Source organism: Ochotona curzoniae, unplaced genomic scaffold (genome assembly GCF_017591425.1).
Source record: "Ochotona curzoniae isolate NIBS_2020 unplaced genomic scaffold, NIBS_Ocur_1.0 contig_2294, whole genome shotgun sequence".
In the NCBI taxonomy this organism is placed as follows: domain Eukaryota; kingdom Metazoa; phylum Chordata; class Mammalia; order Lagomorpha; family Ochotonidae; genus Ochotona; species Ochotona curzoniae.
In genome coordinates, this window is record NW_024465405.1 from 1769322 (window position 1) to 1792818 (window position 23497).

General features: G+C 53.3%; 1 protein-coding gene across 5 annotated transcripts in view; it reads left to right on the forward strand.

Annotated features, from left to right (window-relative positions):
- The first annotated feature begins 7255 nt into the window (after nucleotides 1-7255).
- The window catches only part of INPP5D (inositol polyphosphate-5-phosphatase D), a 105635-nt gene continuing 89393 nt past the window's right edge, over nucleotides 7256-23497 (forward strand). For 2 of the 5 annotated variants that reach the window (XM_040972316.1, XM_040972315.1), the window contains exons 1-2: nucleotides 7256-7500; nucleotides 21908-21971. In XM_040972316.1, coding sequence (XP_040828250.1) covers nucleotides 7367-7500; nucleotides 21908-21971 — 198 coding nt within the window. In that variant the 5' untranslated portion in view covers nucleotides 7256-7366. Of the gene's footprint in view, nucleotides 7501-9450; nucleotides 10924-21907; nucleotides 21972-23497 lie in introns of those variants that run through there. The other 3 variants (XM_040972312.1, XM_040972314.1, XM_040972313.1) reach the window with 2 other exon arrangements.

Here is a 23497-nt window from a genome sequence, read left to right on the forward strand (position 1 = left end):
CAGTTGGGGCTGAGCCAGTCTAATGCCAGGAGGCGGGGTTTCCTTCACATCTCCCATGCGGGTTCAGGGGCCCAAGCACTGGGTACACAGGTACATAGCAGGGAACTGGATCCGAAGCGGAGCAGCCAGGAGCACACCACAGTGCCAGCCCAAGTCCTGTTTTTGTTTTGTTTTGTTTTGTCCCCCACCCCCATTAAACCTGCTTTATTAACACTACTTTCTTAAAATGATACACTCGAATTTTCCCTTTGAGTTTAAGAAAAAACAAAATTTTTAAGATTTATTCATTTTTGGGCCAATACATTGGCTCAACTGGCTAATCTTCCACCTCCAAGCACCACCACATCCCATATGGGTGCTGATTTGTGTCTTGCTTTTCTTTTTTTTTTTTTTTTTAAGATTTAATTATTTGTATTGGAAAAGCAGATTTACAAAGAGAAGAGACAGAGAGGAAGATCTTCCATCTATTGGTTCACTCCCAAATGGCTGCAATAGCCACAGCTGAACTGATCTGAAACCAAGAGCCAGGAGCCTCTTATGGGTCTCCCACGCAGGTGCAGGGTCTCAAGGCTTTGGGCCATCCTTGACTGCTTTCCCAGGCCACAAGCATGGAGTTGAATGGGAAATGGAGCAGCCAGAACACAACCTGCAACCCATATAGGGCTCCAATGCTTCCAGGGGAAGGATTAGCCGATTGAGCCATCATGCCAGCCAGAGTTTAAGGAAAATTCAAGCCAGAATTCTCCATGTGCATTAATTGACACAATCAAACACGGGTCAAAACACACATTGGCTTTGATTTTTAGAGTTGAGTTCCTTTTTTTGTTTTCTTGCAGATAGAAACTAACTCAAAACAGAAATCATCAGAGGTGGGCATTTAGCTGAAGGGCTAACCCCAGAGGGATGTCCCGGAGTTCAGTACCAGCTCGGGGGGTGGAGGGTGGGCAGCAGGCAGTGGCTTGAACTGCATCTCTGCTGCCCAAATGGGAGAGCTTGGTTGAGTACTGGGCTCCTGGATCCATTCCCAGCCCTTCCAGGCAACTGGGGAGTGATTCAGTGAATCAGAGCTCACTCTTGCTCTCTCTGCCTCTCCAAAAAACAAGGTATAAGAAAGAAAGTGTGCATCATTGAGAGACTGGCAAGATCCATGTCTTATCCGATAATAGTAGATATCTCTCAAAAGAACGTTGATGATTACACTGTCCAGAAATTCTACGAAGTGAAAAACCATGGTACACAGTAGAGTGAAGAAAAGCAATGAGACTTGCCGAAAATATAGCTGGGTTTACACAGACACCTGCGCCAAACTGGACCAACCACTGGCCCTAGAGAAGTAGCACTGGGTTGGTAAAAACAAACAAACCTACTTTGGGTTGTACACCCTTCTGCGCTGGCTGAAGTGTCAGTGTGTGAACATATGTATTTTCAAGAAGAAACAAGACTGAAGAAACAAGAGCCGGCCTCTTAGGCATGCTGAGCCGCTCCAAGCAGGGAGGAGTCTCCCAGGGGACGGCTGGTGGCCACACAGAGCACAGCTCTTCAGGGGCTGGTGGCTGGGCATAACAGGTTAAGCCTCCACCTATGGCAGTAACTGCACCCTATACAGATGCTGGCTCAGGTCCTAGCTGCTCCACTTCTGGTCCAGCTCCCTGCGGACGCACCTGGGAAAGCAGCAGAGCGCGGCTCAACTCCTTAGGACCCTGCTCCCACATGGGAGGCCCAGAGGAAGCTCCTAGCTCCTGGCTTCGGATTGGTTCAACTGCAGTCATTGTAGACATTTGGGCGCGGGCAGTGAGCCAGCAGATGGAAGATCTTTCTGTCTCTCCTCTCTCTTTCAAATTAAACAAAGCAAAGGAAAACAAAACAAAAACAAGCTCCCCAGCTTCCTAATTCAATTCCTGACTCAATTCCTATTATTATAGAAGAAGTCAGGGAAAGCTGGACACGTGGAGGCAGGAAGCCCCTGGGTTACACACAAGCTACCCCGCGTGTTTCCTGGGAGTTTTCTGCAATCAGAATCTTGCAGCATCTCCCATCTTGGCTCCCTGATTTTTTCTGCCCCCCTCTTAACATTGTCTTTCAATTCTCCTTTGGTTCCAACATTTGACAAGATTTTAAGTATGTGGCTCTTTTCTGTCTAAACAACTCTTCCCCATGCCCATCCTGATTATCTTTTTTTGCCCGTTATCAAGCCTGTTTGATTGATTTTCTGGAATCATCTGTAGACTGCACAGCGCTGTCTGCTGCTGAGTTCTCAGGGGTCTTCAAGCACAGCTAGGAACCCCAGGGATCATCAGCCCTAGCGGGCATCAGGTGGAGAGCAGAGTTCAAGGCTCCCCCTGGTGGCCAAGATTCACATGGCTCCAGCTGGTCACAGAATACTTTAATATGACAGAGTACCATCCTCATTGACACCTGTGTTATTCAACTACGGCAAAGGCCACTGACGCTGGCTGCCCGCAGGAGCCAACCACAGACCACCCCAGCTCTTCCTGTGGGCACTGGTCTGGAAGACTGAGACCATCCAAGCCCGCTGAGGTCTTGGTCACACCTTCAGGTGTGCGGCATAAGCATTGCCCAACCATTTTCTAACCCACCTTTGAGCCTGGGGTCAGGGGGCAGAGGATATTTGCAACCAACTCTAGCAATATGAACAGAGCAATGTCTGCAGGGTCCCTGGTGGCCCTGAAGATGCCAGTTACAGAAAGGGAGCTGATAACAAAGGGAAGGGCGTTGGGGGGTATCGAGAGACAGGGAAGGGCTGAGACAGCTGGGAGGGAAAGCTGGGTGAGTGGGGTTGTGTGCCTAGAGAGGGAAAGAGAGAGAAAGACAGAGACAGACAGACAGAGACTGGCTCCCTGGGGTTCAGAGGTACCCAGCTCTGCAAAACACCTCCCATTCTGCTCTCAGCCTGGCTGGGTGCTAGAACACAGCCTCTGCCAGCACCTCGGGCAGTGGCCCTGGACTTTGACATGGGAGGGGTAATTCCTCAGGTAGGAGGTGAGCCCCACTCCTTCCTGACAAGCCCTGAGCGCGGTGTCGGCTTTGGGATTGGCTGGTTTTCCCTGGCAGTCTTCCCAAAGACAGGAGGCATGGAGTCCAGAGGCTGACTCTTGCCCATGGGTGCCGCGACCTCCCTTTCCCCTCCGGCCCAGGTCTGGAGGGAGCCAAGTTCACCCCTGATGCCGCCAGCCCACGGGCAGCTCAGCAACCCCACAGAGGAGAGCTGGCTCCTTGCCTGACTGTGAGAAGTGGGGTGCTGGGACATCCAAGGGCGTGTGCTCAGCCTCAGGTGGTATAGCCTGCTGTCAACCACCCTAGCCATTCTGGGCACTTGGGAAGTGAACCAGCAGATGAAAGATCTCCCCAACACCCTCCCCCCCTTCACTGCTCTGTCTTTCACATAAATAACCAGTTTAAAACATAGCTTAAAAGTTAAAGAAACAGTGATTTAAAAGGAGAACCGCAAGTTTGTAGCACAAAGGAAAGTATTTTCATACAGCAGCACGAGGTATTTGTATTTTTGCCAAGTGTCATCATAAGGGTCAAAAAGAATTTAAAAATGTAAAGTTTATCAAATAAGTTGCAACAAGCAAAGGTGAATTTACTATTGATAAAGGACATTTTTTAAAAATCGGATTTATTTCTTTTGGGGCAAGCACCCTTGCTCAACAGGCCAATCATCCATGCTGTGGCACCAGCATACCATGAGCACCGGTACACGTCTTTGCTGCTCCACTCCTGACCCAGCTCTTTGCTTATGGCCTGGGAAAGCAGTGCAGGATGGTTTAAGTGTTTGGACCCTGCACCCACGTGGGATACTTGGAAGAGGCTCCTGGCTCCTGGCTTCAGTTTGGCTTAGCTCCAGCTATTATGGCCACTGAGGAGTAAACAAGTGAATGGAAGGAAAAATCTTCCTATCTCTCCTTCTCTCTGTAACTGCCTTTCCAATATAAAGAAATAAATGTTTATTTGTTCATTCATACATTTATTTATTTTACTTGAAAGTCAAGAGTTACAGAGAGGGAGAGACCATTTGGTTCACTTTTCAAGTGATCACAATGACCAAAGCTGAGCCAGTCCAAAGCCAGGAGTCAGTAACTTCTTCTAGGCTTCCCACATGATTGCAGGTGCCCAAAGACTTGGGCCATCCTCTGCTGCCTTCCCAGGTACATTAACAAGAAGCTGGATGGGAAAAGGAGCAGATGGGACACAAACAGTACCCACATGGGATGCAGGCAGAGGATTAAACTGCCACCATACTGACCCCAAGACATTTTCTTCTTTCTTTCTTTGTTTCTTTCTTTGTTTCTTTCTTTGTTTCTTTCTTTGTTTCTTTCTTTGTTTCTTTCTTTCTTTCTTTCTTTCTTTCTTTCTTTCTTTCCTTCTTTCTTTCTTTCTTCTTTCTTCCTTCCTTCCTTTCTTTCTTTTTTTCTTCTTTCTTTCTTTCTTCTTTCTTTCTTTCTCTCTTTCTTTCTTTCTTTCTCTTTCTTTCTCTCTTTCTTTCTCTTTCTTTCTCTCTCCTTCCTTCCTTCCTTCCTTCCTTCCTCCTTCATTCATATCTTTCTTTCTTTCTTTCTTTTTTTCTTTCTTTCTTTCTTTCTCTTTTTCTTTCTCTCATTCTCTCTTTTTCTTTCTCTCTCTCTCTCTCTCTCTTACAAGTCTAGGATACTCCAAGCATGTTGCATTGCACAGGAGTCCCTCAGCCTCCACCCTCTCCCACTGACTCACAGGGCAGCCTCCTGCCCTGCAGGCTTGAGGCAGGTGAAGGCTGCCTGCAGGTGCACCCCTTGCTCACTATTGGGCCGTATTTTGTCAACATGTTGCAGTTGGCTACAGTACTCAGTGCAGGAGCTCTGTGCAAGTTTGATAACCAGATGACCGCTGGACAGGGATGCACATTAAGGAGCTGGCTCTCGAGGTTGTGGGGGTGACAGACTCACGCTGTGCAGGGCAGGGGGCAAGGGGGCAGGGGGGCAGGGGGACAGGGCGCAAGGGGGCAGGGGGCAGGGGGCAGTTGTGGCTTTCCTCTTTGAAAGGACTGGTCTTTCTCCATCCAGACCTTGGGTGATTGGGTGTGGCCACCCACACCACTTTGTGTGAAGTCAGTCTGCGACTTCGGTGTTAACTTCCTTTCCAGTACAGCTTCACGGACAGCAGTGTGATGGGCAGCGGCAGACCAGCTGTTAGCACCTGACCATCCCAGCTCCCTTTGCATGGTTGATACTGTGCTGTCACTCCTCTCTGCCGGCCCTGCAGCCAGCTATGGGTGATGGTTTGCTCCCTCCTGGGGAGCTGGGGACAGTGCAGGGTCTCTGGGTGGGCAAGAGTATTCACGTGCAAACGTCTTGTGTGGTCCTGACCTCTGTCCTTGCCCTGTCTGGTGGCTCCAGCTGGGACTGCTCGGATCCAGCTCCTTCTCAGGCTCCAAAGCTCTAGATGGAAAAAGTCCCTGGGGAGTTCTTGTGTGGTGTCCCCATTGCCCATTGTCCCCACTGTCTTCCCATGGAAGCCACTGTCTTCCCATGGCCCTGTACCTGCTCTGGGGACCAGCCAAGGAATGGCAACCTGCTGATACTGCTCACATGAGGGCCAGATACCCTGGTGCCTGCCAAGGAATTCATCCCTTCTCTGAGCTTCTGAGGTGGCCAAGTAACCATGATCAGGTCCCTGCCAGACCGCCCTTGACCCTCATGCTGTCTGCTACCCTGACTTTCCAGCAACTGTCCAAGTTACCCACTCGTGCCTGGGACTGGCCAGGGTTGGCAATATCATGGGGTGGTGCCCCTGTCTGGAACTGGATTTCCGTGAGTCCTGACCCCTCTGCCATGATTCAGCTGCTTTCCAAATACTAGCACTCATGGTAGGTTGACCAGATGCTCTAAGGAACAGCCCCTTGTAGAATTATGCTAGTGTGCCTCTTCTGGGTGTAGCTCCTGGGAATAGAGAAGCCTGGAATGGTCATCTTCCTGCGACCTTCCTGTGACCTGGGTAGGTGTTTGTTAGCCCTGTACACCTGCTGACAGCATCCAAGCCCTCATGTTTTCAGGAGTCTCCCATCCAATGCTTCTTACCTGCCCCACCCACTCGCCACACCTCCCTCCATCCTTTCCAGGGTGTCCTGAATCATGCCAGGTGCTGGACAGACATCCCTGAAGGGCAGGGGCCGCTCTTGCATGTGGAAGCAAGACAGCTCACCACAAAGGACCCCAGGGGAGTCATGCAGGGGTCAAGCCTATTCTTTGGGTCTGGAGGGGCAGCCAAGTTCACCCCTGATGCCGCCAGCCCACGGACAGCTCAGCAACCCCACAGAGGACAGAGTGTGGCTGGACGATGCTTCTATGCATGGGCTATGCAAATCTGGCAAAGCATTTTGAGAGAGAACATGAGAATGCTCCCATCTGAGGGTTCACTTCCCCAATGCCCAGCAACAGCTGAGTCTAATCCAGGTATCTCACGTAGGCATTATGGACCCGGCTGAGCATCATGGCTGCCTTCAGGGAACAGGAAGCTACAGCCAGGAGCGGAGGCCAGGGTGCTCTGATATGGAACATGGGCAGCTCTGCTAAATGCCCACACTGGGAACAGTATCTTTACATGACAAGAAAATGAGACTCTTCGGCATTTGGTCATTCTCTGGGTAAGAGCATCGTGGCCATCTTAGAGAAGCAAAGGAACTACCTGGAAGTGGGACCAGCGTCAGGAGGAGCCCAGCCCATGCTCTTGCTGTCCATGGTTCGTGTCCCTGGGCTTCCCGTGTGCTTGCAAGCCTGGCAGCACTGTGGGCTGCCCAGGTCACCTGCACCAGCCACAGGCCCTTGAAGCCTGTAGGTGCAAGGTGCTGTCCAGCTCCAGGCTACCTGGAATGGGGACAGGGTTTAGCCCTCCCTTGACCAGCTGGGGAACTCTGCCCCATGCCTAAGCCAGGAGTAGGGTGGGGAGCCTCAGAACAGGCCATCGCAGCCCCCCACCCCCACCCCTCATGTCTGCTAGGCCACTGTCTGCAGAAGTGCGCCCCCATATCCCAGCACCTGAGGGCTGGTGGTTGGTCCAGGAGAACGCTCTGGATTGCCTGGGAGGGCTGAGGCTCGGAAGCAGAGGAGGGGAACGTAGGCAGGGACTGGCACGAGAAGGGGCTGCAAGGGCCCTCTCTCTCTCTGGGCTTCTGTCATGAGGAAGTTTGCTGAAGCTCAGTTTCCTCTCCCTCGCTGAGCGCCTGAAACAGGAAGTCGGTCAGTTAAGCGGTGGCAGCAGCAGCAGTAGGAGCAGCAGCCGCCCAGGCGACACTGAGAGCGGCCCCGGCAGGCGGCGGTGGCTCCCAGGGCTGGTGTGTGGGTCCCCAGGCGTGGGGAGGCCCGTGGCCACCATGGTGCCCTGCTGGAACCACGGCAACATTACCCGCTCCAAGGCTGAGGAGCTGCTCTCCAGAACCGGCAAGGACGGCAGCTTCCTCGTGCGCGCCAGCGAGTCCATCTCCCGGGCCTACGCGCTCTGCGTGCTGTGAGTACTGAGGGGCCTGGTGCAGGGATGGGGGCCGAGGGACCTGCCGTGTGCAGGCATGGGTGCGGGACGCCCTAGGCCCACTTTGGCCTTGGAGTCCAGCGAGCCCGGCCCGTGGCAGGTGTTGTAGCTCCAAGGCCTGGTGGCATCACCACCCCGGGCTCCAGGGGTGGGGGAAGGAGGTCCCAGCGGCCCTCTGGGCTAAGAGGAAGCTCTAGACTCCCCACGGGCCGCCCTGTGGAGAATTAGCCCAAATGCCAGCCTTAGCGCCAGGTTCAACAGCGCCATGAAAGGGTGAACATGGCAAGAGGCAGAGAGAGGGCCCTTCCCGCTCCCGGTCTCGGGGCCCCTGGAAGGGAAAAGCCTTCGTTTGGGGAAAGAGGGGAGCAGAGAGCACAGGTCGGGCTAGATGGAGGCCCGGCTTTCGGCTCACCCACAAGTCACGCTCTGCGTCCGGAGAGCTGAGAAAGTCCCGGTCCCTACCACAAGCTGCCTCCTGCGACCTCTTTCCCTCTTGGGCACTCAGCTGTGTCCCCACCCATCTGGGTGTCTCTGTCACCAGCCCCTCCTCCACCACGCAGCCTGGGGACATTGCTGAGTGCGTCAGTTGTCCTGACACTGTTCATGAAGTTCTTGGCACCTGCGGCTGTGGTCTAACCGTGTTCTCCCCAGGGGGCGGAAGGGTGTGTCCACCTGGCCATCTCAGGTGGTGTCCCTGGGTGGGCAGCAAGGGCCCTCAAAGGGACACAGCCCCATGGTGTGTTGTGTGCATGGGCCCATGTCATTCCCATACCCCAAACTGCAGGAAGACCCCACTTCATAGATGAGCAAACTGGGGCTCCAGCAGAGGAAAGCAAGGGTCCCCAAAGCCAAGGCCATCGCCCCCTTCTCCGAGATGGCCACTGAGGAGAGGGGACTGTATGATCCTTCCTGGTGGTGGGAGCTGGGGAAGCCAGTGTGTTTACAGGCTGAGCTGGACTGCTGGAAACCCACCCAGCCTCCTGGTAGGCCGGCCAGCTGGTCACCATCCTGGGCTGGCTGAGTCAGCAGTGCCGCCTCCCCATGCCTGCTTCCTGTTGGGGGGCCCCATCCTCATGTTGCAAGGAGAGGCTATAGGCTTCTGACTGCCCCCACTGGGGCACTACCCCCCACTACCCCCCACTGCCCCCACTACCACCAGGGGCCTTAGGAGGGGTTGTCTCCCAGGTTGGCCCATGTGCAGCTGTGTCCAGGGCTTGGCACCTTCAGGGGCTGGCTAAGACATCCTGGCTGTAGGGTGCCTGGTGGCGGGGGTGCTCAGGTTAGAGACGTGACTCAGGGTTCTCTCTGACTCTCCATCTGGGTGCATGCTAAAGCCCTGGGTCTTGGCAAGCAGAGCCACAGCTGGAAAGGAAAGCCTGGAAAGGAGATGTGGGTGCACATCCCTGGCTGAGCGCAGCCAGTGAGAGGCCAAGAGATGGTTTGACAGCAAAGCCACGATCTGGATCATCTTCCAATAGCCTAGCTCCTGAAGGAAAGCTTTCTCCAACACCAAGCAGATGGGAGCACACACTCTTAACATCGAGGAATTCACTTCCGAAAATGCCCTGGCCCTCCTTGCTCTGCTCCCGGTGGGCTGGTGGGCACCTGGCCTTGCACTGCCTGGGCTCAGCCTGCAGCTTGCAAGGCCCCAGGAACATGGGGCTCCGGCAGCCCTGAGCTCAGCCTGGCAGGTGCCTGACCTGTAACTGACCCTACTTGGAAGGAGACAGTCAACCCACCCCCACCCGCAGCCCTGCTCCGGAAGCATCTCAAGGTGGGGGAAGGGGTGGGCATGTGGACTGCTTGGGGCAGAGGTTGGAATTTGACTCTTTAAAAGGAGCTGGGCATGGTGGGGGAGATAAAGCTGGCCTTGGGACTTTGAGGGGTACATGTGCACCAGAGAGAGGGAGAGAGAGAGAGAAGCTGCTTAGCCTACTGCTGGGCCAAGAAGCTTTGATCTGGCTCAAGAGTCTCAGAGGGCAGTCTGGAGAGCAAGCTCCTTTGCATGTGGCCTGGGTCATTCTCACTGGTCCCTGCTCACTCAGGTCCCCCAGCAGGGTCAGCCTGGCCCCACGGAGTCAATGGGTGACTGGAGGGGGCCATCCAGCCCGCAGCAGAGGACACAAGGTGGTCAAGCATGTGCCCTTCTGGCATGTGGGGCCAGGGCACCTGGCAGAGGGTTTATGCTGAAGAGAGCAGATGTGGCACTGCCAATGACGGTCAGTCACCCTAGGGGTCAGTGGGTCCCTGGGGCCAGCCTCCTGCAGCTGGGGCAGCACAGGTGCAGCTGGAAGGCAGGCCCAGGGGTGTAGGAGTGTAAGTTGTGCTTTCTGTGTGAGCGCCCTGACCTGTTGAACATGTCTACACACGACGCGTCTGTGGGCTGCTGCCCTGAAGCATGGATGTCCCTGCTGGGCCAGAGGGAGCTGCCTGGCTGGGAAACCAATGGTCTCAGCACATGGCCTTCCATAGGCTGGGGCGGGCTGAGCACCAGGCAGCCCTGCAGCTGGTGGTCCTGGCAGTTCAGCCAAAGACGCCAGAAGGACAATCATCCACACCCCTCCCCAGCCGCTGGGGAAGGCATGCTGCCTGTTGGGAACAAGGGGTTGCTGTGACGAGCCCCTGGAGGCGGGTGGAGCAAGCTGACTCCTGCAAGCTCCCTTTGCCAACAAAGGTGAGAGGGTGACTCTGTAGACTCCCAGTCAGGACTGTTCTTTGAATGTGCTGGTTTATTGAGTGTCCATGGCACCCTTCAGATCGCATGCCGTCACCAATGGGGAAACTGAGGCACGAGAGGCGAGGTAGCATGCCTGGTGTAGCAGATGAATGATAGAGCTGGCACTTGTCCTGTTACTGATTTGGGGAGGGAGAAAGACAATGTGTGTGTGTGGGGGGGATGGTAATGGGAGGGACCCTTGGTGCTGGGGCACAGGGAAGGACTGTGGGAGGGGGTCATGGTCCAGCAGAGGTGAGCAGCCATGCTGTGGCCTGACGACACATGCTGGAATCTCCCTGCCTCCAGTTCCCTTTCAGATCCTCCCCAAGCTCCACCCCGCATACTAACCATCTTTGTGCAAACAGCTGAGATGCTGTTCTCAGCATCTGATGGTGACAAAGAGCGAGACAGAACCTGGCACAGATGGCGACTGAGCTGGGGGCCTCTGGACTCCTGAGATTCAGTTTCCACAGGACCTGGCCAGAAGGCTCTGAACAGGGCTCCCCATTCTGAGTGCCACCTCCCTACCCCCATGCTAGACTAAGAGAGAGGAACGTGCCCTGGATGAACTGTGGCAGTGGGCATTCATCCTGAGCAGCCGTGGTGGGTATCTCTGAGTGCTCCATCCATCTGCCCAGCACCCCAGAGCGAGCCTTCCAACACGGACTGAGCTCTGGCTCTGAGAGGTAAAATTTACCTGTGTGCACCTCGCCATGGAATAGCCCATCCCGCTGGGGGTGGGCCCTGTGACACGGAGGGGGACGTGGTCATCCACTCCCTGCCCCAGAGATGGAGGACCTAGAACCCAGCTCCTCTCTCCCATAACTCATGCCATGCCATATAGCACAGAGGGGCAAGAGGATGCAGGTGACAGGTCAGACGTCCCAGCCTTGGCCATACACAAGCCATCCTGTGCCAACCCAGTGTCTGTACAGAGGCAGCTGGCTCGGGGGATTGTGGTTTGTTTTTCTTCTAATTGAAGTAGAATTCACATTCCACAAAACCATCCTCATACAATTCCATGGTTTTTAGGGTGTTAGCATTGGTGTGTAATCCATACCATAACCTCAATTCTGGAATATTTTTTAAGACCCTCTAGAGAATCCGCCTTACCCGTCCACAGCCACCTCCCACCTCCTTCCAGCCCTTGGCAGCAACTCCTCCTTCTGTCTCTAAGGATTTGCCCCTTGAGGAATGTGTGTGTCATTTCATGCTGCCTGTGGCCTTTCATCGGGACTGTGTCACCTGGCGTCATGCTCTAAGGTCTCACGGTGATGCTTGAGTCACTCCTCAGTGATTGCCAGGCCATTGTCTGCTTGTTCCGTCCCTGGGTGCTGGGTGTCTGTGTTGCGGCTATGATGAATCCCATCATGAACACTCGGGCTCAGGAGCCTTGGCTGTACAGACCAGGGAGCAGGAGTTCTGTATTCACTGGTTATTTTCTGTTGACGGTTTTTGGCACCTGCTGAACTCTTTCCCCAGGCCACTGCCCCATTCCGCCTCCCCATCAGTGGCATCCGAGGGTCCTGATCTGTCTGTCTCCTCCTCTGTTGTGATTCCTCCTCTGCATGACACACCTTCAGGGTGTAAAGTAGCATCTTCTTGTGGCTTTAGTTTGCATTTTCCCAGTGACTGATGAAGTTGACTGTCTGCCACTTGATCACTGTCCATCTGTCTGTTGTATTTGGAGGAAGGTCTGTTCAGGTTCTTCTCGCTTTTTGAAAACTGGGTTATTTGTCTTTCTGTGAATGTCACTGGGGGGTGGGTAGGTGATGTGGGAGGCTGTGTGTCATATGCAGAGTCCATAGCCAGGACGCAGCAGGCACCTGCTGAGGGCTTTGCATGCTGGAAGTGTTGCTGGTTCTGACGTCTTAGGGGCTAGAAGTGGGTGGGGAGCCCTGGGAAGTTGTCAGCAGAAGGGCGAGGGGAGAGGCGACAGTGTCGTGTCCAGGACTTCCTGCAGGCCTCATGTGGGCCTCCTCAGAGGAAGCGCTCAAGAAGATCAAAGCAGGAAGGGGACGCATGTGACGCACGAGTGGCCCGCAGCGGTGGCTGTGGGACCGGGGCTGGGAAGCCTGAGGAAGGGAGGAGAGGGCTGCGTGGAGCCAGGTAGAGGGGATATGCAGTCAGTGGGCCGGGAGGCTGATGGCACCTGTTCCCGTGCAGGAAGAGGCTCGTGCTCAGGCGAAGCAAGGCGAGGAGCAGGGCGGGGGGCCTCAGGGTCAGGCTGGGGGTGGGGTGGAGAAGGCACAGGCCTACTGGCCAGAAGCGTTTAGGGCAACCTTAACAAGCACTGTTAAGTCTAAACCCCCAAGAGCAGCCAGTAGAAAACAGAGAGAGAGAATTGCCACATCCCAGAAGGATGCACCTCCTTGAGGGTCTTTGTTGGTGCCACAATGTACACTCCATGTACACTGCATGAGCTCCCTTTGATAGCTATGTTTTCTGTATGTGTAATAGCCAGGCATTGGATTTTGGTATGAGGTTTCCAGCATCATTTGTATTTTTCCACCGAGCTAGAATTATTGCTGAAAGATTTCTTTATTTTAGGGTTGGCGTTGTGGCACAACAGGTTAAAGCACTGGCTATGGGGGAGATCAGCACCCCGTATGGGCCCCATGAGGGTCCTGGCTGCTCCAGTTTCATTCAGCGCAGCTCCCTACTAGCACACCTGGAAAGGTATCGGAGGATGGCCACCTGCTTGGGCCTCTACCATCCAGAAGAAGCTCCTGGCTCTTGCCTGGCCCAGGTCTGGCTGTTGTGGCCGGGGGGGAGTGAACTGGTGGACAGACAGTCTCTGTCTTTCCTCTCCTTCTGTAACTCTGCTTTTCAAAAATAAATAAATATATCCTTAAAAAGTTTTAAAAGATTTGTTTTTTTGAAGGGCAGAGTTACAGAGAGAGGGGAACAGAAAGAGAGATGGGGAGAGAGAAGTCCTCCATCTGCTGGTTCATTCCCCAGATGGCCACAGTAGCCAGAGCTGAGCCAGACGGAAGGCAGGAGTCAGGAGCTTCTTCCGGGTCTCTCAGGTGGGTGCAGGAGCCCAAGCACTTGGGCTGGCATCTGGTATTTTCCTAGGCTCATTAGTAGGGAATGGGGTGGGAAGTGGAGCAGCTGGAACTTGAACCACCACCCATGCTGACGGCTAGTGTTTTAGGCAGTAACTTTAACGGCTATGCTACAATGCCAGCTCTTAGTGTTTCTTTAACAGTCCTACCTAGCAGATGTGTGGGATTCTACTCTGCACTCCGCACTGCCGTCCGTTATGAGATAATCCTGCTAGACTCTTACTGGCAGGTTCTTGTTACAACCGGCAGTGGTGCTGGGATTTGTGCAAACATGCATCTTGTCTTGTTACAGATTCCCAAGGAGGAGTTGCTAGATCATAGGACAGCTTTAGTTTAAGGTTCTTGAAATGGAGTGACAAATTTCTTCCTAGGCATTTTGCTTTGTTGGCTTTGGAAAGCAGTACATAGGGTGCCTGTCAGCCCCAGTCCCAGGTGTTTTCGTTTTTTGGAAATATGATTAAGTTTCAAGGTAAAAGTTGATGCTCATTTTGATTTGTGCTTGGTTGCTGTTGTAATGAGCCGATTTGATGAAATTATTGACCTCTATGGATCCTCTTTCATCAAAATCCTGCAAATTTTTCTTCTTAGATTTATTTTTGTTTGAAAGGCATAGATAATTACAGAGAGGAGAGACAGATAAGTCTTTTATCTTCTTGCTCCTTCCGTAAATGGCCGCAACGATGGGAGCTGAGCTAGTCCAAAGCCAGGAGCCAGGAGCTACTTCCAGGTCTCCCACGTGGGGGCAGAAGCCCAAGGACTTGGGCCATAACACGGATCTGGATCGCAGGTGGAGCAGCTGGGACATGAATTAGCATCCATATGGTATGCTGGCGTCGCAGACAAAGCCAGCCTCACTAAGCCACAGCACCAGGCCCCTGCAAATCTTTTTATCCCGGTGTATCTTTAAATATATATATATAAAACAGTAAAATCTGTGTGTGTGACTTCTCCCTTTGCTTATCCATGTAGGGAATATCTCTTCCCATGTTTTCTCCCATGGACTTCCCAGAGGTGAGGATGGGGCTCTTGGAGCCAGTATGAGGGTATTTCAAAGGGTTGGTGGAAAAGAAATGAAAAGGTACATCGATTTGGGTTGCAAAAAGAATTTGAGAACCTTGGTCTTGAGGATATGTATAGCCAGAGCACGTTATGCAGACATTATGTGTGGGTTTTCATTTCGTTCAAACCCCAGTAAGTCTCTTGAACTTTGGGTTGGTGGGATGGACTGTCTAGGGGCCCCAGAAATGGGATTATGCAGGGGTTCCTGACCCCTGGAGCAGTGAGGACCATGATAGTCAAAATGGGGGTACTGGGGGTGCACTGTGAGCCCCTCTCTGGAGCAAGGCTACAGTGCCCACCAAGTGACTGTCCCTGGGTTCCAAGCTTTGATGCGGGTCCCTCCTGCTGCTGGTCCGTGTGGAGGGCCTCTGCTGGGGTCTCCTGCTCACCCCTCCCCTGCCTCCGGGTTTCCCAGCCATGGGCCTTCATGTCCTGCAGGGGACTGGAGTTCTGCTCTGGGCACCCAGCTGTGGACTTGCTGGTTTGGTTGCCCCTGTGGCCATGGAGGCAAGCACTGGGCACCTCCTTTGGGCCATCTCAGAAGACTCCAGGAACTTGAAGAGTCTTTTGTTGATCAGTCACCCTGTTCTGTGTCTGTTTCTCTGACCCCAATATTATACAAATGCCTTGCCATGGTTTGATAGCACATTTTAATTTATGATTTTCATATCTATCTCTTTCCTATCTAATGTTTTCCAACGAACCAGATAATGATTCCAAGTTGGAAAAAAATATCACTTTTGGAACTTAGATGGGAATTGCATGAAATCCATTAGATCATTTGGGAAAACTGACACTGCAATAATATTCAGTCCTCCTAACAATTGATGTGGCTGTCTTTATTATTTGTAATTTTATTCCTCTCGAGCCTGTGAATTTCTCTCTGTTGACATGTGTTGTTTTACACTTTGGTGACTGCTGGGTTACTGTTTTGCATTTGGCTACTCCTTTTCCCCTGGTTTGTATTTCACACAAGGAATACCTGGCCCTGCCTTTGGTCTTCGTGTGAGGGGTAACCAGTGGGGAAGGCAGGGACACAGTGAGCTCATTCTTCATTGTGCCCCTCGGCCTGCCTCTCAAGGGCTTCCCGTTGCTTCTCTTGGGTTTCCATACCAGGGACCATCACTTAACCATCTCCTTTCAAATAGTAGTGGCTCTCAGTTGGCGTTCATGTCGTTTTGGGGGGGCCAGCATGTTTCTTATTGCAGAGGGAGACATTGAAACAAGAGCACGTCCCCCAGGGTCCTGGGAGACTAGCTCAGATCCTGCCTGAGAGGGACTGGTACCCATCATGTGATGAGACTTTCCGTTTGTTGCCTCGAAGCAGGACCTGCCTGTTTCTCTTCTTCTAGAGTGTTCCAAAGGGCCGAGCATCAAATTTTATCAAATACCCTCCTGGCCCTGCTGTGGCTGTTTCATTATATCCCTTATCTCACGTATTGGTACCACAGCTTCATTTAATGTGTTTCCTAATACAAAAACATTTTTTTTTTGCATTATTTGAACTGTCCTTGATAACTTTTGATGTGCTCTCCACTTAGGGCTTTTGTGCATAAATCTCTATATGCATTTGAGGATGAGATTGCATGATGTGACTTTAGGCATCAGAGTCTAAGAAAATTTCAGAAAACATTCTGAGTTCTGTGCGGAACGTTGTGGTCTGACTGTGGAAATACTAGCTCTATTTTGGTAAAACTACTTCCACCCAGGACTAACTTCCATGTCTTCTTCGTATTGATTTATTGCTTTTTCTTCTCGCCGCCTTATCTCCTCCCTTGACACTTTTGACAAGGTGTGTGTAACTTTGACAGAAGCACCCAGAGTTCCGACTTCTCCGGTGACAGGTGGTTTCCGGCGGTGGGGCAGGAGCTCTGTTCCTGCTGTTCTCCCTTCTTCAGCTCTGACGCTGTGGCCAAGCTCCCAGCAGGAAATGCTGACTGCAGAGGAGTCACAACCCAAGGGACAGAGCAGCAGCCCTGGGCCACCCCCCACTCCTACAGCCTGAAGAGGATGGGGGCGGGGTGGGGAATGGGGGATGGCCAGAGGGGGCAGCTCAGCACCCCCCACCCTCCTCTTTGCCAGTGTCTCCCGTAGCTAAGCCTGAGCCGAGTAGCCCAGGGAGGCCACTTCTGGGCCCAGGGCAGGGCAAGAGGGATGAAGTTCCAGTGTCTTGCCTTGGAGTCTTTCCTTCATTCTCCTCTGAGGTTCGCCCATTTCATTTCCTGCTTTTCATGTTATGTACCCTTAGGCTATATCTACTATTCTGTATTTTTGTTTTTCTATTTACAAAAAAAGAAAAATCTCTCGGGAACTCCTCCCTGGTGCATTTGCTGGAGGGCTAACATCTGTCCCTATTTTTCATCTCCCTGTTCATTTTACTTAAAGTTAATGTCTTGGTGGCTAAGTCCGTGCCTTGCTATGCCAGGATCCCATACGGGCACCAGTTTGTATTCTGGCTGCTCCACATTCCATCCAGCTCTCTGCTTGTGGCCTGGGAAAGCAGCAGAGGATGATCCAAGACCTTGGGACTCTGTACCTAGAGACCTAGAAGAATCATCTGGCTTCAGATTGGCTCAGCTCTGGCCATTGCAGCCATTTGGTATATGAACCAACAGAAGAAAGATCTTTAAATAAAGAAAAAAAAATCCAATTTATTTGAAAGGCAGATAGAGCTTTTCCATCCACTGGTGCACTACCCAAATGCTGAAGCAGCTGGACCTGTGTCAAGCCAAAACCAGAAATCAACAACTCCGTCCGGGTCTCGATGGCAGGGACCCAACGATTTGAGCTATCATCTACTGCCTTCCAGGGTACGCATCAGAAAGAGGCAGGGACAGGAGGGAAGCTGGGACTGGGACACGAACCCAGACACTCCAGTGCGGGACACAGATGTCTCAGCCGCTGTCCTTCCCCCTGACTCCCAGACTCCTGTAATGTCCACCTCTGGGGCCTTCCCAAGATGGCCCTTCTCTGCAGCTTGCTCTAGGACAGAGCCGTGATTCCTGGCCTTGACCGTGTGTTTCATTCTGACTCAGGTCCTCTCCTTGGGTTTTCTTTCTGATGTGTTCTCTTCAACTCTGTTCACTTAGCTTCTGCAGCAGATGCCACATGTCAGAGCAGGCCTCTCACACCTTACAGAACTGACCAATCAGATGGTTCCATCCCATCCCCACACCCCACCTCCATTGCTCAACAGCGACTCTGTTGTAGTCCTCAGAAAGGCCTCCAAGTGCTTAGGAAAATGGCACCTTGTGAGAGGTAGCAATGTTGGCCCAGGCCTGTGGCTTCTCCAGTGGAAACTCTCGCGAAGCATGGTGATTCCCATAGAGATCTGAGAGGGCTTCTGCCCAAATCCTCTTCCCAAACAGGAAGGGATGGCAGGGTTGCGGAGGAAGACGCCAGTAGCTGCTAGCAGACACGTGATGAGGGTGGGCTTCCCTGTAACTGTTAAAGATTGGTCTGGTTGGTCCTGGGCTTCTGGGGTAGGGTGCTCTCTCTGCAGGCCCCTAACTCTGACCTCTCGCCTCACCTCTATATTATGCTCATCCCTCCTCTCCTCACCTGCTCATCCCTCCTGCCCTAACCTGCTCACCTCCTCTCACCTGCTCATCTCCCCTCACCTGCTCACCTCCCCTCACCTGCTCACCTCCCCTCACCTGCTCATCCTTCCTCCTCTCACCCGGGCATCCCACCTCCTCTCACCTGCTCAGCCCCCATCAGCTCACCTGCTTGCCACCCCTACTTTCTCACCCCAACACTCCTCACCTGTTGGCCAAATGCGCCTTCTCCTGCCTTCCCACTGCTGGGTGACCGTGGCAGCCACTAAAGGCCCTCTGAGCCCTGCACTGCTGCAGTCTCTGGTTGGGGCTGGGGGTGGAGATATCTGTGCGCCTGGCTTCCTGGGGTCTCGGGGGGCTGAGGAGCCTTTTGCTTCAGCCTCTGGTGTCCCAGCCGCCAGCTGCATCGACCACACACACAGAAGCAGCACTGGGAAGGAGAAACGCCGCCGTGCAGGAGGGCCGAGGGCATGAGGAGCAGCGTCAGGAGTACAGTGAGCAGACAGTGGGGCCAGAGCAGGGGGAATGGTCCCTGGATCCCTGTGTGGCTCCCGCTTCTGGCTTGGCGATGTCTGGTAGCCAGGATCAGTCATGGAGGAGTAGCAGTGTTGATCTGAAAGAATGCAACGCCATGGTACTTCCTCCCACTCCCATTTGTCTGTTCCACATCTGGGTTGGGCCTGGGAAGCCACGTCCTCCTTCACACCTGGCTCAGGGCTGAGGCACCTGTTCTAAGCCTCACCCCTCACATTTGAGAACAGGGCAATCTCATGGGATTGCAGGGGGCCAGGATGATGGGCTCCTCTGCCGTGCCTCCACCATGAGTGCCCTGAATGCAGTGACTCTGAAATGCAAGCCAGTGCTAGCACTGCTACCCATCACTAAATGGAGAGAGCTAGGGCCTCCGAGGGGCACCGGGCCTGCCTTATGTTCCATGGCAGTGGCTGCTGGATCTACTCAGCTGTGACATCTTTGCTTTCTGCAGTCTGCACGTGACAGTGTGTGTGTGTGTGCACAGTACACAGATCTGTGTGTACCTGCAGTCACACATGGACACGTGCATATGGTGCACATGGGAACACGTGTACCTATATTATTATACATGTTCACATGTGCACCAGGCATGCACATGTATGCAGAAACAGGATGCGGATTGGACCACAGTGAAGGACGGCTAATGGGGAGTAGGGGAGGCCCCACCAGTAGTACCCCATGGCACAGTCGTCAGAGGTGCTGCCATCCTGCTGGGTGGTGTGGGGGTGAAGCCCTGAACGGCTCCAAGCAGCTGGGTTTCCAGCCTCCACACTAGCCAAGTGGGGTCTTCAGTTAGTGTCTCCTCCGTCCACTGTGCCAGCTTGTAGCTTTGTGGTCCATCTTAGCAAAACATGACTGTCTGGAGTGGCTCGGGCATGCCTACTCCGCCTGGCCTCCTGTCAGTGGGGCTGCTTCTGGGTCTTTTCGTGGTGGCTCTCGGTTCTTGGTGCCTCAAGCTGGGGCTGGGACTGGGGCCTGCTCAGGTTTTTCTGCTGGTTAGTTGGCCCTCAGCTGGCCTCATTTGCATAACGACAGGCGGAAGTATGTGCGAACTGAGTGGGGTGAGATAAGAGAAGAGCCTCTGCTTTTTGTCTAGCTGGCCTGCAAAGTGTGTGTGTGTGTGTGTGTGTGTGTGTGTGGCGGGGCAGGGGGTGGGGAGAAGGACTGGGTGGCACTAGAAGAGGTGACATGGGGAGACTGGAAGCCACAGGAAGAGGTGAGGTGGGAGGACTGGGAGCCACTAGGAGTGGTGAGGTGGGGGGATTGGGAGCCACCAACAAGGTTGAGGTGGGGGTAGAGCTCTGGGTATCCCAGGGGGCACAGGCCCGGACGTTGACCCTGGCCCTCTCAGACACAAGGCAGCAGTGGCCTGGATTCTGCTCAGGTTGGGGCTGAAAGGAGGAACCAGCAGAGACAGGAGGGAGAGCGCAAGAACACGGCTGCAGAGTGAGGTGAAATGAAACCCTGTCCAGAATGTTCTTTCCATTGGTTCCAAAGCCATGACTTCAAAGATTGTAAAATTAGCTGCCTAAAATTGTACAACCTCTACATAGAAAAAAAAAAAGTCAATAACTCCAAAATACCTCATAACATCTGTCTGGGTTTTCTGAATCAACCTAAAACGATACCAAAAACAGCTAGCCAACAACGGGAAAAGGAATTCTCAGAAAAAGCGGAGTGCAGGTTTTTCATCAAAGGCCGAGGGAAGCCAGCTACCGTGTTCTCTCACCTCTCAGATTTGCACGATGAGAATGTCTGATAGCAGCCAGTTGGCAGGGTGTGGGGGTAGACACTTGACATCCGGTGGTATGAGAATGCAATGATACAATCTCACAGGAAGGTCAAGCATTGGCGGTGTGAGACCACATGGGATAACATGGGAGGTGCCCATGTCTCATACCACCTGGATGCTTGAGTGATTTGCCAGCTACCACTAGGAAATGCCAGCGTGTGGGGTGGCCAGCCCGCACCATGTCCTTTGCTGGCAGCTCCTGATGTGTGGGCTTATGGGATCCACACAGCCCCAGGTAGATTCTGCGCTGGTGCTCCTGCATCTGCCTGATGAGGAAACAGACATGACAGTGCATTCACGAACAAGGTGCGGGGATGGAGATGTTCCCTGTAGCATTGTTTATCACAGCACACAGCCAATGGGCCCAATTCCCCATTCGTGAGCCTGGGAAAGCGGCAGATGATGGCCCAAGCGCTTGGGCCCCTGCCACCCACGCGGGAGACCTGGATGCAGTTCCTGTTTCCTGGTTTTGGCCTGGCCCGGCCTTAGCTCTTGGTGCCATTTGGAGAGTAAACCTGCAGAGGACACTTCTCTCCGGTCTCTGTGTCACTTGCCTTTCAAATACAGAAGTAAATCTCTAAAAATAACCTCTGTGAAAAACCTCAGAGCTGCGTCAAATTCACAGTGGGCCATCCACGTGGTGGAACAAGATGAGAACGGTCTTGAGCCACCGCTCTCAGTTGTCATGGGAGATGTCTAAGATTATTTTTAAGCAGAAACAGCAAATTTCAGAACCACGTATACATTATAACATTGTAGGCCTCTACAAAGATGTGCAGAGAGCAGCCTGTGGGTACGGCTGGAGAGCTGGAACATTCTACAAACAGGAGTAGCACCACTAAAAAATGGGGTTCACAGGGTTTGCGGAGGAAGATATCCCATTTTATACCTCTGTGTGTTTCTGGTTGTTTTTGGCATGTACGTGTCTTTACAAGCCTGATTCCCTGTGGCGTACGCAAGTGCTTTGTGGAGTGCCTGGCACGTGGGAGGGTTGAGTAAGCGAAATCTGAGTGGGAGAGCTTTGGTGGCAGAGCTGGCCCCTGCCTGGGGGTTGAGCACTGGCAGGCAAGTCTTCAAGGTTCTTGGGAACCCCAAGTGGAGGCGGCAAGTGGACGGTCCACCCTCTTTCCAGGCAGAGCAGGTGCCCAAGCTTCCAAAAGCCGCTGCACTCAGACCTGGGGTACTCCTGCTATTCACTGCTACGGGCTTTTAGCGTGTCCTTTTCCCAGGACGCTCATGTGGGACCCCTTCCCCCTCCTCTCGGGTTTGAGGAAGGTGTAGATGCTCCCTTCTTCTCTGCCTCCCTCCACCCACCCACACTCTCACCAAGGGAGATCCCTGAACCCCCAAGAAGGATGTGCCTCACACCTCCCTGGCCTTGAGCCTTTTCCAAACACCTGCTCTGACTCTATTCCCCAGACCAGCACGGACACCAGGCAGCTGAGGAAGCTCCTTGGGAGGGTGGACCCGTTTGTCTCAAGACCCCGTAGCTGTGGAGTGGGAGTGGGCACACCCACAGTGCTGAGGTAATGGGCTGAGCCACCCACATCTCCATGCAGAGCTCACCTGCAGCTCAGAAAACTGACTGTGCTGCAGGTGCAGGGCCAAGAGCACCAAGTCCCATCCTCTCGGGTGTGCTGACATCTTTGATCTCTTTCAGGTATCGGAATTGTGTCTACACCTACAGAATCCTGCCCAATGAGGATGACAAATTCACTGTTCAGGTGAGTCCTTTGAGAACCCCCAAACCTGACCCAGAATTGAGCCAAGTCCAATAGAAAAAAGGGTGAACAAGAGGCAGACGACAGACAGTCCCGTGGCTAAGTAACCAGAGCCCTGTGGGGGCAGCTTAAGAGGTGAACTGTGATCCCCAAAATGCCCCTGATGTATGGCGTGAAGGAGCAAGCTCACCAGAGCTTCTGCGTCCGTGACAGTGATGGTGAGTGACGCTGGCAGCCAGGGCTTGGTTCCCTCCTCTCCAGAGTGCCCTCAGACAGGTGAGAACTGGTACTCCTGGGGTCCTGGGGGAGGGGTGGAGAAGGAAGAGCAGTGGGCAGAGCGGACCACGTCCTCCATGGGATTAGAAGCTAGGAAATACCCGGTAGATCGCTTTCGTCTGCAGAGCCGGTTTCGCACAACACTGATTTCCCATGTCGAGGCTGAATGAATGTAAAACTCGCAGGTGAATTTGCAAACCAAGCATCAGCTGCTATCCATCCAAGCCACCCCTGCTTCCCATGCACATCGCATGTGACAGATACCTTGGGCTTTGCATAACTTCAGGTGTGATGTTTGAGTGATGTGGCTGTTTGAAGCCAGCTGTCTTCACAGAAGTTGTGGGGGTGGGGGATGGGAAGGAAAGAGGAGGAGGTCTCGTGTCCTTGGTGGGGCAGGGATATGTGTGTGATGCTCAGTCCTCAGGGACCACTGTGGGTGGCTTGGAAACAAGCAGATGGACAAGGGTTTGGTCACTGTGCAGCGCAGGGACAGCAGGAGGTCCATGTGTCTTTTGTTAAAAAGAAACTATAGTGGGAGAGGAGATGAGGGCACCACAGCTGGGCGTCTCGACTTTGGAGGGAGTAATTGGTTTTATGCAGATGTGGGGGCCACAGGGAGACCCTGGGCACTTCAACCAGCCTCCTGATTCAGAAAGTGAAACCCACCATGGGCCATGGGGTTGTCTTCTTGGCAGCCTATGTCTGCTCCCTGCAGCATTTCCCTGGAAAATGCAAGTTTGGGCTGGAGCTGAATTGCTCCATTGTATAGAGATAAGGCTGGATCTTGCTTTTGGCTTTTCCAGACTGACCTTGGGTACATTCACACCCGTATCTAAAATGTGTAAAGTGTGTCCCCTGGAGGTCTTGGCCTTTCCAGGAGCAGATGTTTGCATGCACCGGATGAGATCATTTTTTTTTAAACTTGGTGGTTATCTGACCTCTCTGCACCGTCAGCTAGGGATGTGGCCTTGAGACGGACGTGGCCTGCAGGCTGGGAGGTCTTCCTGGGGCAGGCGAGGGGCTGATGGCCTGTCTAGGACTGCATGAGTTCCCCAGGTCGGGGGCACCCTTGGTTTACTGCTCACAGTCTCAAGTTTAGCGTTGGTCAGCAGCCTCGGTCTCCTGGCCCCTGTGGCCTGTTGCAGTCTTTCCAAGTGAAGACAAGTTTCAGTACACCTGGAAGAGACACAGCTGTGTGGTCTCCTGAGGTGTCGTCTGCCCACGGCCTGGAACCTGGAGATTGTGCCGTTGAC